The sequence below is a fragment of the Colossoma macropomum genome, unplaced genomic scaffold, assembly GCF_904425465.1.
Source record: "Colossoma macropomum unplaced genomic scaffold, Colossoma_macropomum, whole genome shotgun sequence".
In the NCBI taxonomy this organism is placed as follows: Eukaryota; Metazoa; Chordata; class Actinopteri; order Characiformes; family Serrasalmidae; genus Colossoma; species Colossoma macropomum.
Window position 1 is genome coordinate 38,284,086 of NW_023494793.1, and position 16,108 is coordinate 38,300,193.

Below are 16,108 nucleotides of genomic sequence, written 5' to 3' on the forward strand. Positions count from 1 at the left end.
ATGACTCTGAATCTGTGAATATACAGGTGTTACATGACTTTTAGACATTCACTGCTACAGTGGTTCATGTGGGTTCAAAATCCAAAGATTGCTTCAGCTTTCATGCAGTTAGAGTGGATCATAAATCATAAATTATATTACGAGTGACACCAGAGTTTCCAGTCAGTGGGCTGTTATTATGTGGAAATAACGTTTGCTGCAGTTGTGCTACTAACCCTATTATTTCGTAGGATAAATAGTAAATATTAGCTGTATCAGTGGTCGGTGTCGAAGCTGATGTTTTCCCCCCACCCTGTATTCCGCCGTCTGCTCCAGGATTGACAGGCGGCGGGATACTGCCAAGCCAATCATAGCGCAGGAAGCGGGGCACGACTAGCCAATCTTGGCCAGAGAAGGCGGGACTTGTCCGGAATACGGGCGGGAAAGAAATAACGCCTTCCCAAGTTGTTGTCAAGGAAACAGAGCTGAGGACGGTTGGTGGGGGGCGGGGTCATATCGAATGTTAAAGTGGGACTGCTGCTGTCTGCCTTAACGCGGCGGCCACGGTGGGGTGGGGGGCCGTGAGGGACGCTCATTTTATCTCCTTTTTAACCCCTTTTTTCGACTGACATCATGGGTCAGCGCAACGAAACGCACCACAAACTGTTTTTTGGTTGAAAATGAGCTCAGCGGGGTTAGAATTTGACGTTTTATGGCACGAGAAAACCGTTGACCTCGTGAAGATGCTCTCCGTCTGTATGAGGGCGAATCCCCTCAGACTGGGTTAAGTTAACCAGTCGTTTTTTAGCTCGACTCCGCTTTATTTTGAGCCTTAGTTGTGCTGTTTTTTTCTCCTTATTTCGTCGTTTGAGCGTTTTGGGGGAGTGGAGTCTCCCACTGTGTATTTTAATGACTGGTTTCGTGTTTTGCTGCGCGATGTACATGGATAAAACCAGTGTGCTCCGGGGTAAGACCATTTAGCTTCTTTGCTGTGTCGTTGCTGTGCTTGTTTGTGATTTAATAGCGCGATCATTTGGAGTGAAAATGCACGCTGATGGATTGAAAGGGTGTCCTGTCATGTAGCCATGAATCCGTCTGCAGCATGTAGTAGGTCATGTTATTCATACATGAGCTAGTTCAGTGTGTCAGTGGGAAATGGCGTGGCTCCGTCCTCCTGGAGAGAAGGCTGCAGGTTGCATCCGATGAATCTGCATTTCCCCTCTATCTGCAGACACCCATAGCCGTGTCCCAGCGGTTAAATACATGCTGGTTAATGAACGAGGCTGGGTCGGTTGATGCAGCGCTGCCAGTGCTCTGATTTACATTGTTAAATTGAATGGATGTCTCTGCATGCTTGGATTTGATCAGCAGCCTTTGGGAAGTCATGCTGCTGCTTCACCTACATTTTTGCACACTGCTGCAACGTTACTGCACTCGGGGAGTCAGTGCAGTCAGTGATGCAGACAGGCTGGCATGTGTGCTGGTGTGTTTCTACAGGGGGGGGGACTACAGCCATTCCCAGCCGTGGTGTCTGCATGCATTTATAGGTGTTTCTATGGTGCATCTGTTACCATCACTAAATGCATGTATGATCATGGTGTCTGTATGCATATAAATGTTGGCTGCGCTTGATGCTTGTTTTGTTAGGCTAATTGCCAGCTGTAGTGTCTGCATGGTTATTCTACGATGCAGGGGCTGTACACTGCCATGACAGCGTGCATGTATGTACTCACTGGCCACCTGATTAAGTACAACTAACCATGTATTTATTTTCATTGTCCATTTAATCAGGTCCGCTTACCATATAGGTGCACTGTGTAGTTGTACTATTACAGATTGTGTTTCATTTGTTTCTCTGAAGAATTTGTTAGCCCCCCCTCCGTTCATGAGTAGGACCCCCACAGGTACACCATTGAGCAGCTACTATTTGAGTGCTGGATCATTCTCAGCACTGCAGTGACACTGACATGGTTGCGTTAGTGGATCAGACCCAACAATGTTACAGGAGTGTGAAAAAACTCGGGGTAACTACTGAACTGAGCACAGTCCACCAACCAAAAATGTCCAGCCAGTAGCATCCTGTGGCCAGAAACTGACGAAGGACTAGCAGCAGTTCAAGCTTGGACCTGGATTTTTCGGTAAAGCTGCTTTGTGATGACGCCTGTTGTAAAAAGTGCTATATAAATAAACCTTGACTTGATTTGAATTTATTAACAGTCTCCAGCTTTACAACTCCACAAGGTAGGGGCCTCTAATACGGTGGACAGTAAGTGTACACAGTGCTTAAAAGACACACCAGAAGCACTGCTGTGTCCAGCAATAAATTTTAGTTGTGCCTGAAGTTGTGGCTCGAACTTGAATACGGCCTGAGAATTTTCTGTCCGAACCCAGCCGGAGCTGGGTCTGAACCCAATCCAAGCTCAACCAAATTCTGTCTGAACCGGACTTGAGCCATACCAGCATCATGTTTTGAGTCTAAAGTTGACCCAAGTACAACTAAATTCTGTGTGAAGTGGTCCATCACTACCCAACATGCCAAACAAAACCTGACAGGACAGCATCTGTAGTGATAGTAATAGCCTTCATTAGAGCACAGACCAATACATTTAAAACAGTCTTAAATACTTTGATGTAATAAAACAATCATCGGTAAAAAAGTAAATTTAAATTCTGCTGTAAGAAATTTATTTGTCAAATAATTCTTTCGAACAGTATCTCAGACATTTTATAGTCTGGATAAACGTTCCATACTGCACTGTTCTCACGCTGTGCTGATATTAGCCTTCACCTGTTTAATGCTAAAACTCTGTTTCTGCTCATTGAACATATTGAACAAATATAGTTCAAAAAATGGTTTTGGTCAAACCAAACTGTACTTTTACTGATTATGTCCTGGTTTCTCATGAGCCAGATTAAAAATTATTGTGGTGACGGTAGTGAAGAATAAAGTAAGCAGAAAAAAAATAAAGCAGGGGATATGCAAGGTGGAATTTGTTAAAAGTGGGAGGCAAGATGTCAGAACCCGAACTCACTCAAGCTGACACATTTGGAAAATTAACATGAGCAGTCGGGTCCCATTGGTTTCAGACGAATATTTCAAGCTTCCGTCCAGCTCAACATGGACTAACTTGCCTCTACCTTGTTAGTGTCACTGCAGGGCTGAGCATGATCAACCACTTAAATAATACCTGCTCTGTTGTGGTCCTGTGGGGACCCTGACTATCATTGAGCTGGGAAATGCACTACAATCTGTAATTGTAGAACTACACTAAGTCCAACTATATGGTAAGACCTGATAAAATGGACAATAAGTGTAGACACAAGGTAGGTGTACCTGATAAAGTGGCCAGTGAGTCTATGTATTTGTGTGTCAGTATTGGTATCAGTATCATGTTCAGCAATGCTAACACATGATTCACTGTCTTCCCGGCACTAAAAACCTGCTGTGGTTTCAGAATCGATAAACGCTGTGAAGTGAAAGGATAAAAACGTAGTACCCATGCTCCCTCTGTCATGCCTTGATGTGGTGGGTGTGTCTGAGAGCAACACACATTCTCTGTGTCTTGTTTATTCATGTAAGCTACTCTGAGCCCATTTCTCTTTCAGTATTTCTATGGGTGTCACTGCTCATTTTGACCTACTGTGGCTGCCCTACCTTTAACAACAGCCTTCTCTCCAAAGCACAGTCTATTGTATACACCCTCCCCCAGGTCACGGTTACATTAATCTCATCTGGATTGGTTAGCGTGTCATATCCATTACAGTGGATGACAGATGCGGGACGAGCCGGGTAACTCCGGGACTGCAGTACTGACCCCTTTAGAGCAGACAGTGGAGGCCCAGATGTCATAGGCAGTTTATCTGCTGTCTGTGATATATCACTGTTTAGTGCGTCTGACTGCCTTAAATGAAAACTCTAGCATTTTTCAACCCTCTCCTGCAGTGTATGGAGGAAGCAACTGCCTCTTGGCTTCTATTCTAAGTGTGCTTCGAGTCAACTGGTTTTCAGTACTGAGACACTTATAAATACACTTAAAAATATAGATTTTCTGTTTGTGCAAAGTAAGAAGTAAAAACATTCAAATGGCTTGAGCGTCTCCTACAGCTGTCAAGGTCTTTGCTTAGCAACGGCGTCTCAGCGGAGTGATACAGTGTTTGTGAAAAACGAATGCTTCTCAACCAATCAGCTTGCGTGGCCGGAACTAACTGTTGTATAAATTTCCATATCATGGAAAACTGTCTTGTCCGTGCTTTGTTGACTTGAGTTTAATATAGTTCTTAAACATTGTCAAAGTTTCAAAACATAACATTCACTTTTCAGTCCATTTTGTCTGTATATGGAAGTGAAGTTGCAAAAATTGTCTCTTTTGAATTGATTTTTGTGGTGTCAAAGTATATTACCTATGTCTGCTTATGCAGCTTATAGCAGTTTATATCACCCCATCCATTCGCATTGAAGGTAAAAGCAGTGTTTCAGCTGGGACTCCTTATTTTTTAAGCATGGTAACAAAAACAGTCTGTTTAAGAGATAAAAGTGGTTGGAAAATGGTCTTGTTAAAGCAAATTATGTCTGCTTTTGGTAAATAAAACCAGACAAATGTCATAAATAGGGAAAAAATACCAAGGAAAATGTAGGATATGGGCTCCTAAATATGTCTTGTTCCTAGTTGATATGTTACTGTGTGGGGGTTGTTGCAGTACCTTTCTCAGGTACTGCATGCTTCTCATGTTTTCTATTATTCGAATTGAAGAATCGCCCAAATCTTATATTCAAAAAGCATCTGTGCTGCTGTCAGCAAGAAAAAAAGAGAAACAGTTTAAAACTAGTTCATCAGTTGACAGCATGCCATTATTTTGGTGCCGTATCATCTTTGGTGGCATGTCAAGATGAGAGCGGGTGTTCTGCGAGAGAAGGCTCGAGCGTCGGCCGTGTGTTGACTGTCCTGTCAGTGCAGTCTGTAATGACGTGGGGATAAAAATAGTCCACAGCCTGGAGTTTTCAACACGTCCTTCAGCTCGCTGTAGACGAGATATTATCAAACGCCAGCTAACCTTATGTCTGTGCTCAAGTGATTTTCCATAGCATTGTGGCTGCACAAAAGCTTCCCATTAGCCATTTAACAGTCGTAAACGGCTCTAAACAAGGTCCGAGATGCGTCAAAACAAGTTTTGAGGTGCATCAAAACGAATGTTGCAAAGTTGCTGATGTGAGTTTTTCTGGCCCCAGCAACAGTAAACATGGCTGCATCTCATTGACTGTGGCTTCCTTTTCACCATAGAAAGGGATATAAACAGGAGGCTGAGATCTTTTGGGTCAGTCTCTCAAATGGGCTGCACAGGATTCATGAAATATTCATGCAGAGTCAGATAAGATGGATGCGTCGGTCAGCAGAAGGATGGCATTTTGAATGGATTATTGATTTAGAAGCAACTGGCAGGGCAGAAGGATCTTGACTGGTCAGTTTTGTAGAATTGGAAAAAGCCTGAATCCATAGATAGTGAGATAGTGTCAGACAGAGTCTTGTACTTCAAACCACAAGCTCAGGAAATACACAAAACAAAGTGGGGTTTTTTCAGCCTTGTGTTTGTGTTTCGGATTTTCCTTTTCTTTTCAGAAGAACATTGTCTGTATTTGTGCATTAATGCAGGTCTCAAAGCCTGGAAGTCTAGCATCCTCATCTGCACCGGATTGGTTTTCAGTGTTGAGGTAATGTGAAGTGTAGCAGTTGAGCAGTTGACTTAGAACTGGGCCTGAAGCCCGGGATTACGAGTTCATATTCTGGGCATGCACGCCTGTTATTCCACCAGCATGGAAAGGCAAAACTGGCCACGCAAGCCAGCGAGCCTTTCACTGCAGAAATACAGAATACATCATTGTGAAATGCAGCATCTTTTTTAAGCGTTCTATCTGTAGGTAACAGATGACCAGAAAGAATGGCCATGTCCAGTGGGAGGAGGGTTCTGCCGTGGTTGTCAAAACTGTGGCCTGCACTCTCCTGCTTACATGGCAATTCATCCATCTTCATGATGCAGTCAGATGTAGCACAGAATTCTCGCTACTAGTGCTGGGCACTAGTAATTAATATTCAATATTATGTTCTGTAAATATGTCACACTGTCAAACGGTACTTAAGTTTCTTACAGGAATAACATGTTGTAATGTAACTATTGGTGTCTATGGAATAGGATGTTATTATGCATATAATTCTTGTCAATAAACAATATATAAGCAATATATCGCCCAGCACTATGAGCATTTCGCCTACAATAAAATCGTTTGAGTGGCTCGTCTGGTCAAACACACATACCACCCGACTTAGATGACCTTTTTCACGTGGTATGCGCTAATTTTTGGTGAAAGTAAAACTATAATATCTAGTAAATGTAATAAAGAGGCACTTCGAAGCCCAGTGCGGATCTGTTTGTTGATATAACAGTGTGATGTAGCTGAAATATCATTTTGGGGCTTATTTGATTGAAATGGTGTTCAATAAATGGTGATAAGACGTAAAACTCAGGTTCTGTGTTTCATCTTTGCCGTTTCATCAGCGACTAAAACCAGCAGGGGTTTGCAGTCATATAAGCACTTAGCTTAACAGTATTAAGTGATGGTTTAAGGAACTAATAATACTGTTTTTATACATTTCTATAGCAGTATATTTACATTTTTATTAAAATAAAGTCACTGTTTTTTGTCCCAGTGTGATAAAGTTCAGTTCAGTTGCACATTAATTCTTGGTACATAAATAAACAGACTATAATTACACAATTGCAGTGGAAAATAAATGTATAGAGAATGTAGATGTTAGTGTATATGCAACAACTCTGGTATCTTAAAAGGGTCTGCTGTCCAGCCTGAAATAATGTCTAGGGTAAAACACTGACTGCTCTCAACTACTGGCCGTTTAACTGCAGACCGTTGGAGGAGAGTGTGAGACTTCATCATGCCGCAGATGCATACTGTGTCCTGTTTGCTCATGCAGGGAGCAGCACGTGTATGTGTGTGTAATTCTTGGTCTCTGGATTCGCACTCATCTGCAGACGGTTTGACCTTGGAGCCTGTTCCCCGTTAGCTTTCGTACAGTTCGGCGCTGGCCAGTTCCAAGCTCTTTAGCATACTGCTGAGCACCTGCATTCACTGAGAATGGATGCACAGCATGTGATAGGAAATCATTTGAACCAGTCGGTTAACCAGATTTATGGATTTCATCGTTTAGGCTAAAGGAATACTGTCAGTGTTTTTGGTTGTAGCATCGCAGGGATTTCAACTCACTATATACCAATAATGGAGTGAAACTTTAGATAGTTGTGCCACTGGGGAGCCCAACAAGAGCCAGATTCACAGAAACAAAAGTCGCAAAGAATCCTGGGTAACTCCGCTACCATTCCTAAAATTTAAAGTCTGTGAGTTTCTGCTGTTGATTTGAGTTTAATAAAAATGACTATGGAGATCAGACAGTCATATTCCACATTTGACCGCTTAGAACTGGAGTGGACAGCATGATGATATTTTATCATTATTGTGATAAATTATATTACAAAACGCTTTTCAGAGCATATACTTATACTTTCATAACACTGACTAACTACGTGTTTTATCACAAAGCGAGCATAATTAGGCCTGTTTCATTGACTTTAGAGCAGCACAGTTTGTAAACCATTGAACAAAAATCATTTTAGGTTTAGATTTACTGTTATTACTACAGAATTTTTTATTATAGGACTGTTTTGTCTGTTCCAATGTATTAAATCTCAGAAGAACTAAATATTGCGATGCATATTATGTATTGTGAAGTATTCTGATATCATATTTTTTGGCATATTGCTCACCTCTACTAATAACTGATAATCATATCAGTCAATAAAGCAGTTTAACTAAAACTGAGTATAAATTTGTAAGGACAGCATCTTTTTATTGGAATTTTTAGGCGCCTAACAGTAAGTATGTATGGTAATATCAAATATTTGGTGATTTATTTATTGTACTTTGGTAGAGCAGGTAGTTTAGGCGACACTGTGATGCTGTGCTAAAATAACTGCATTTTATTCGTTTTACTGCGTTTATAATCCTCTTCGAATAAATGTTTTATTTCTCCAGGTGGATTAGAATTACAGAGAAATAAAAACAGAAATAGCCGCAGTTCCTACATTTTGTGAATGTATCCATATGGGCATCAGCAGATATGTACATTAAAAGTATCCATATTGGTGCGTCCCTATTTAAAATCTGTATCGTATCAGTATGGGCCGCAAAATGTTAGCACTGGTTTGGCACTAAAAAACAGTGCGTAGCCTTTTTGAATGTGGTTCATTATGCCTTTGAGTATTGGTTGTTGTATTCAAAACAGCATCTTCCTCCAACTGCCTCCAAGTCCCGTCTTTACTGCTTCAGAAAACCAGTTGGCTGTTCTGAAGTCTCTGTCAGCTTTAAGTCAGCTTCGTGCAGTACGGAGACAGGGAGCTAATTTTTTACTTACTGTTGCCCGTTAGAGTTCTTTTCATCTCGTAATTCCTCAGCAGCCTCCTTCCTCTACTCCTCTAGAGCTGATCTTAAGAATGGCATAAATCTCAGAATAGCAGGGAGGTACAGTAGTAGTGCTTATTTTAGGCCTGCTGAATGGCCCTGTCTACTGTGTGTGTATCTGTGTGGGCCTGAAAGCTTCTATCTGCTGTTTTACGTCTGCCTGGGAAGTGGAGCATGAAAACGATAGTCAGTCAGAAGGAAACTTCCCTGAAAAGAAGAGAGCGTCTTTATGCATGTTATTGTGTGTGTTTTAGTCTTCGTGGGCCGGAATGCGTCTTTTAAGCGTGTTCCATGTTCTTGTTTGTGTTTATGAGGACTGTGCTGTTTACTGATGCACGGTTGTTGAACATGCATGTCTAGTTCTTGTTAGAAGATTGTCAGGATTGGTATGTTATTTATGTTTTCTGTGAAAGAGAAGCGAATAGCGAAAGAGAGAAAGAATTTGTCCTTCTGTAGATGTCTGAATGACTTGGATCGTCTAAGTGACTGCAAAAAAAAGAAAAAAACATATGGAAAGTTTTTCCTCTGTCTGCTATTAGACGACTTTGGAAAAGCAGTTTGACTTTCTGACCATGTCAGATGATAAATGATTGTTTTTTTGTTTGTTTTTTTAAGTTATTTTTGATAGGATTATCTTTTTTTGATTATATTTAGGTGTGCATGACTGCAAAGATGTGCTGTTATGGTGTAAAGTATATGATCTTCTGTATTGTTTTTGAGATATATTCACATATCTCACCTAAAATGGGCTTGTAGGTCAAAACTCCCATTCCTCCTCAGTCTAAACATCCTTACATTTTCGAGCGCTGGACTATTTCAGGAGAGGTTTCTGAAGTATAAAGAAAATAAAACAAAACAAACTCAGCAGACACTGTGCAGTCAGAACTGTGGCTGGGTTTTTTCCCCCCTCTCCCTCGCCTTCCTGCCCCTTTAAGCCATTTTAACGAAGCATGTGGAAGTCATTTCAGCCCCCAGCCTGCACAAGTGGGTACGAGTGTCGTCATATGGAACCAATTAAGCTCGGCGTAGGGGACACAAGCCAGCTTTTTTTTTCTCTCTCTCTCGCTCTCTTTTTTTAAAACGGCAACATCACTTAGCCAGCACGGCTGGCCTTTACACCATCTGACCTGTCCATGCCACTTTAAGAAATCCCCAACAACGTTCGCTTCAGAAAAAACAAGCACATGTTTTCTGTCTCGCTCATTTCAATATCAAAGGAGCCTTTTTATTTCAGAAACATATTTACGTGGCCCACCCGGCCCCTGCGGACAGTGAAGCCCATTGAAGCTTGTTCAGCGTTTTCCTGGTCTGGGCATTATTATGTCACTGGGGCCACGGAAAGCCGTCCTGAAGTGTTGAGATTGATTGAGCTGCTAAATAGGCGAATCATAACACTGCATGGACACACTATAGCCTGACGCTTTAACACACTGACCTACATAATCCACTCCAGACCCACGCAGACACATTCTCTTCACTAAACACTCATCTAGCTCTTCATCTGAAGCTTTTAAAGCCCCGGTGAGGATGTTTTTTAGGGTTGAATTGCAGTGAATTAATCACTGCCTACTGACTCGGTTTTCGTACTGTATATTAATATATAACAGGCCTATTATAAGTAAATCAGCTCCAAGGTATATCTATGCTGATGTCTCTTTGGAACAAACATACAAATAAGAAATGACAGTTGCAGTATGAAAATAGTTTTATTATTTAGCAGTGTTGCCACTGTACCACAGTACAGTAACTTTATAGGAGAAGGAAACCTGTAACATATATTAATGCAGTGAGATTCGTCCTAAGTAATTTCGGTCCGTTTCTAGTACATATAAAGGTAGAGATGGCATATTGGTATCGATGGGAGTCAGTAACAGGTCGATGTCAGCAGAAGATGCAAGATCAGATATCGGGGGGGAAAAATAAAAAGAATGAACCAGATCCAATTTTTTAACAAATCTGTCCTGAAACTGCACTCACTCGCACTGTGTGGTGAGATGCTGAGTAGAGTTCCTGCAGAGTGTTTGAGTTGTGTACAGTATGATAGCCTAGATTTAGATTCTCCTCTTAAGTGGAATGCTTCAAATAAAAATTACAAGTTTTAAAGTTTAGTAGTTTTTAAAGAAAAAGTCTGACTAGGATTGATATTGGCCAGTAGTGATGGTTTCTATATTGGCATCTGTGTCAGTAGTGGAAAAAGAAAAAGTGGTATTTTGCCATCTGAAGGGCAGCTGGAGTTTTCAAACGAGGGAGAAAAGTTATAATAATAATAATTTTTAGTGACCCTTATTAGTCTCACAACAGGGAAATTTCACCTCCTCATTTAACCCATCCGTGCAGTGAAACGCCACATACACAGTAGTGAATACACACACACTACAGGGCAGTGAGCACACTTGCCCGGAGCAGTGGGCAGCCCTATCCACGGCACCCAGGGAGCAGTTAGAGGGGTTAGGTGCCTTGCTCAAGGGCACTTCAGTCATGTCCTGTTGGCTCAGGGGATCGAACTGGCAACCTTCCGCTAACAAGGCTGGTTCCCTAACCTCCAGTCCATGACTGCCCCATCTGTTATAATGTTTTGAAATATGACAGTGATGATATATGAAATGGTTAAAGTTTTCCTTCCTCGGGAAGCTCATTTACTTGTGTCCACTACTTAAGAGAACATAATATGATAGCACAGTATGTATCATGTTAGGAGTTGGGCATGTCCTAATGTCCAGTGTCCCAAATGTTTCCTTGATATGATGTAGTTAATCCTTTAAGGCTGACTCGAAAAATTGGCTATTTCTGCCATTTTACTTTTAGTAATGCAACATCTGAATGCTCTTGTTGCGTTAATTTGATACGTGAGGAAAGTGATCTAACAAACTGAAAACTTGAGATGTGTATTCTGTTTGTGTTACAAATTACCTTTTGTAATTAATTATCTTCTGATTAATCAGTAATAAGCACTGATCCAGATTGTGCTCTGAATGAACTTGTGCACTCGCTCAGAAAAAAACACGGTGCATCCAACAAGAAAGGATTTGCATGTTCTGTGATATTGGGATCATCATAATAATTAATAGATATGCTGCAGCCCTGGAGTTTAGTGTTCTCTAATTTAACACTCCAGATTATCGAGCCTGTCATAAGGTGAATTGGGTGTGTTAGAACAGGGCACTGAGTTTCTCACCCTAATGGCGTGGTCACATTGTACTGCTGTCTCGATAGTTTCTTCATAGGGGTCAGGAGCCAAAGTCAGGCAAACACGAATTGTACTAATATGTGGTGGTTTTGGGGGGAATGTATATTTCAGTAAACGGTTAACGTTATCTAGTTAACTAGTGTTCTTTGCAACCATGTGTGACACGCGACATCATCTTCACTAAAGAACAGTTTCTCCATTAAGTATTTTTCAGAAAAAAGATACCACAGCTCGCCTGCTTGTTTTCTATTGGCTGACGCAGCCAAGATTTGCAAATTCGCAGGGTTAAAGTTCTTCTTGATGAACTCGGCACAAAGTGAAATTTAATGCTACCGGAATTGGTTTTTTGTCTTCTCGCTTTTTTTTCCATTCAAGTTAACTGGCTTTTTAGCCAGGCAGATTTTACTCCCATTCAGTGTGACCATGGCTTTAATGATAAGCTGAACACCTTTAATTACAGTAACACTGAACGTAGTTCAAGAGCTTCTACAATCAAAGTTTAAACTGGATCAAAAGCCACTGATGATGTTCAATCTAGATCTTGACGTGATGTGTAAATGAGCATAATGACCATGTGTTTTTATGTTACTTCGTTCCCTTTCATATTCCACCAGACTGTCTTTCTAAAGTCTGGAGCTCGCACGGAAATGAAGATCATGGTGAAATATATGTAGTGTGAAAGAGCTTTTGCCATATTTGCCTTCTCTCAGCTGTCAGAAAGGACCTCTCTCTAATGCTGTAATCCACCCCACACACCAAGCTCGTTCATCAAAGTGAGCTCATTCGGATTTGCATTTAAATACTGATTTTTCTTTCATCTGCTGCACTCTTTTCAGAAGTAGCAGCAGCCTGGAAGTATCAATGATAACTCCTTTTTGCCGTAATCTTCACTGCCATTTACACACTGTAGCCTGAAAGCAGTGCAAGCAATATTATAATTATAGTGTAAAACCAGAGGGTTAAAATTATAAATGACTGATTAGAATTTTCAAATTGTCACAAAATAATAATAACACGGTAATAAATGAGACTGTTTGATAATCAAACTTTCCTGGCTTAAATAATGTTACAGTATTGTCCAGGAGCATGCTTGTGCATTCCAGCTGTGTCTGAGCCCTTGGACGCAATGTTTTCCATAGCAGGACTCATTCTAATCCCACTTCGACTGCATCAGTCATGCATGAAAATTTGAGTAAGAGTTTTGCCTGAAATTCTTTCTCTCTGTGTCCATTTCTCAGGCCCGTCCGCGTCCAGTCCTCGGCTCCTGACTAAGAGTCTGTCTCTGGAGCCGGGCCCCTGCCCAGGAGCCCACGACACCCCTCAGCGCCTTTGCTCGGACCCCGGACCCCTGGGGCCCCAGCACTGCAACGGCACGAGTGAAAATGGGCCCCAAGATGCACCCCCTCCGCCCCCAAAAACCCGCCCACCTTTACCTGGCCCCAAACCACAAGGTATGACTTTCAGCCCTCTTTATATTAAAGGGACACTGCGGCCAAAATGAAAAATTTAATCATTGCTACATCTGTTGTAGTCGTGTCTACGTGCCTTCTACAGCAGTGCCGCAGTAGTCTCTAGAGTAAGATTTCTCAGTGAAAAGACCAGGAAAACCACCGTCTCATGCATATCTTGAAGGTGGGAGGAACATTTGAAAAACTACAAAAGCTTTAGGGTAGGTTTGTGGGGGCAGACTGCTTATTTCTTTATTTATTTTTTCGCTAGCTAGTGAACCAGAAGGAAACCAGATAGCTAGTGTTACTGCTAGGAGGCCAGATATCTTATTGCAACCATGATGGACAACTGTGGTAATTGGCTTCAAATTATCTTTACAGTGAAGAGAATGAATTTTATAAGTTCCACATCTTTTCAGAAAGAACACCGTTGCATATTTAGTAGACAAGACTTGGGGTGGCGTTAGGCGGACAGAGTATCCTATAAAGGCTTTGGTGTTAACCAGCACGCTAGCCAATTGCTCTGGCTTTATCATTTGCCTCTTAATATTATGTATTAGTTGCACTTTGCAGGTATTGTTTAATTGAATTGTGTCTAATATATAGCTTATATATATAATGTGATTGTCAATCGAGGTAAGGGTTACATTAATGCTGGCTTTGTTGTATTTGTTATCGTTTAGATCAGTTTCTGGACTAGCTATCAGGTTTGGTTGACACCACAGGGGTTCATAGTAGTTGCATGACGTATTTGCGTAATGCATGCTATATAATGTAGCAATGGCACACTGGTGAACAAAAACATGAAAGCTGTACAAATTTATGAATTCTGTCAAACTACTGAAGATGAAGAGTTGCTTAACAAGAGACGTAGCTCATAAAACACTATTTTTAGGCCAGACAACCTCTGTACGACATTTTTTTTTATCAAATGTAATATTTTTTTATATTTCCATGTTAACAAGTGGGTCGTTGACAAGTGTTAACATGAGCAGAAGTGCCTAAACATTTTCCACCACCCTGCATTCATCCTAATTGAACTCACTTTATGCACCTTACCAGAGTCTGCAGATTTTCAGTTTATTAGACCCAGATGTTTTAGGTTAGTATGGGTCTAAACTCTGCAGGAAGTTTATAGCAGGGTGGGGCAAAAAATTCCTGTCTGCCAGTTACACCACTGCATTATAGAAGTCGCTTTGTAATCCTTATGGAAAACTGTGTTGTAGGTCACAGAGTATTCCCAATGCATGCGATGCTTGTGACATTTAATTAGATAGTTGATTATTTGTTTAATTAAAATGTGCAAGTACAGCTTATCCAAAGCTTGGATACATGAAACAGAGCCCTGTGGGCCTGACACTGATTTGTATGTCCCACTGGTATATGGTCACATGATGTAGCTAGTCTATTAATAACGATTGCTGTATTGATTTTGTCTCGCTCAGTGCCCCCGAAACCACCACATCTACAACAACAGAGTGCCCGTCGCCCCCGGCCCCCAGACAAGCCCCTCCCACCACCTCCATCACGCCCACTCCCAGCAGATCCCCGCCAGTCACGGGCCACGCTGTCGCGAGCTGAGGGAAGCTCCTCCCCTACATGTGTCCTATCACTAATCGAGCGATTTGAGAGGTGAGAGAGAGATTGTACTTTTACATTTATTGCGGCTGTTTACCATGTTCACATCGTATTCTGGAGCACGTCTCATGATGTATTATACTTATTATATTGGATTACTACCAGTTTTTCTTCCACTTTAATTATTTACAATGTAATTTTCTTATGACAGCAACCGGAGGGTAGTTCAAAGAAGGATTTCTCAGTTAGCTGGATGGCGTAAGTCAAAAACGAGGAGTGTCCTCTGTGCTTCTCCTGTCGTCCTCACATTGGGCTCAAATTCTCTGACTGAGAAATCCCTCTTTGTGGAAGTATCCCATAGGAAATTCCAAACTGTCATTCTTTTCTGTCTGTTCCCAGGGAGCAAATCATCATGGTGCCCGACATCACAGGTGGAGTGATGTGTACCCCGCGGGTCCCTGAGCAGCAGTCTGCTGTAGGGTCTTTAACCCCACCATCAGAGACCGTCCTGCCCTGCACCTCCATTCCAGGGCCTGTGGAGGCTCTTCTGGCCAAGCAAGAGCAAGAGGAACAGCAAGTGGAGGGGGAGGAGGTGAAAGAGGAGGTTCAAGAGGAGGACGAGAGTGAACTGGGTGCCTCCTGCTCCGAAAAGCGCTTGTCCATGGAGTCTGGCTACAGCGCCTCCGACAAACTGCTGGACGCTGTGGATATGAGGGACCTCAATCAGTCAGAAATTCCTTCGGACCGATTGTCCCTCCCCCCGCCGCAGACAGACGGCAAACTGGCCAACAGGGACAGTGGCATCGACAGCATCAGCTCTCCATCTCACAGTGAGGAACTATGCTTTGCTGGGGACGAGGATCGCATCGGGCATGAAAGAGAGATGTGTCCGTGCAGCCCCACTGCCGCTCTTCCTCGCCTCTCCTCCTCTTCCTCATGCGGCTGTGTGGAAGGAGCCGTTGGAGAGGGAGCCACTGCAGCAGAGGGTGGGAGGGACTCGGAGGGGGACAGCGATTTGGAAGAAGGGAGCGGGGATGAGAGTGAGATGAACCCCATGGCCCTGCAGCCTCTCCCAAAAGCAGAGAGGCAGGACTCGGTTGAGGTGAGTTTTGTTGGGAAAATGTAGCGTATTCACACAGATTTAGGAATTTACGGATTAGCATTTAGTCACTGGGAATGTTGAGGAACTTTGGCAGAAAATCAAATTTGCAGTTTATGTAGTCTGTGGGACTTTTTGCTGCCCAACTTTGCTTCTTTAGTTATGCATTTGAACTATGAGATTAATTAGTTAACAAGTAAGGAAAGTTTGTAAATACGAGAGTTTGATTCAGTATGTAAACATTGTTAAAGTTTCAGAATATACCGATTCAAATTGAGCTGTTCAAGTGGTTA

The 16,108-nt window shown here is 42.1% G+C and overlaps 1 protein-coding gene across 1 annotated transcript in view; it reads left to right on the forward strand.

The window, feature by feature from the left end:
* The first annotated feature begins 560 nt into the window (after positions 1-560).
* The window catches only part of fgd1 (FYVE, RhoGEF and PH domain containing 1), a 34,902-nt gene continuing 19,354 nt past the window's right edge, over positions 561-16,108 (forward strand). Inside the window, exons 1-4 of the mRNA XM_036579483.1 lie at positions 561-946; positions 12,929-13,141; positions 14,584-14,770; positions 15,116-15,818. Coding sequence (XP_036435376.1) covers positions 889-946; positions 12,929-13,141; positions 14,584-14,770; positions 15,116-15,818 — 1,161 coding nt within the window. The 5' untranslated portion in view covers positions 561-888. The remainder of the gene's footprint in view (positions 947-12,928; positions 13,142-14,583; positions 14,771-15,115; positions 15,819-16,108) is intronic.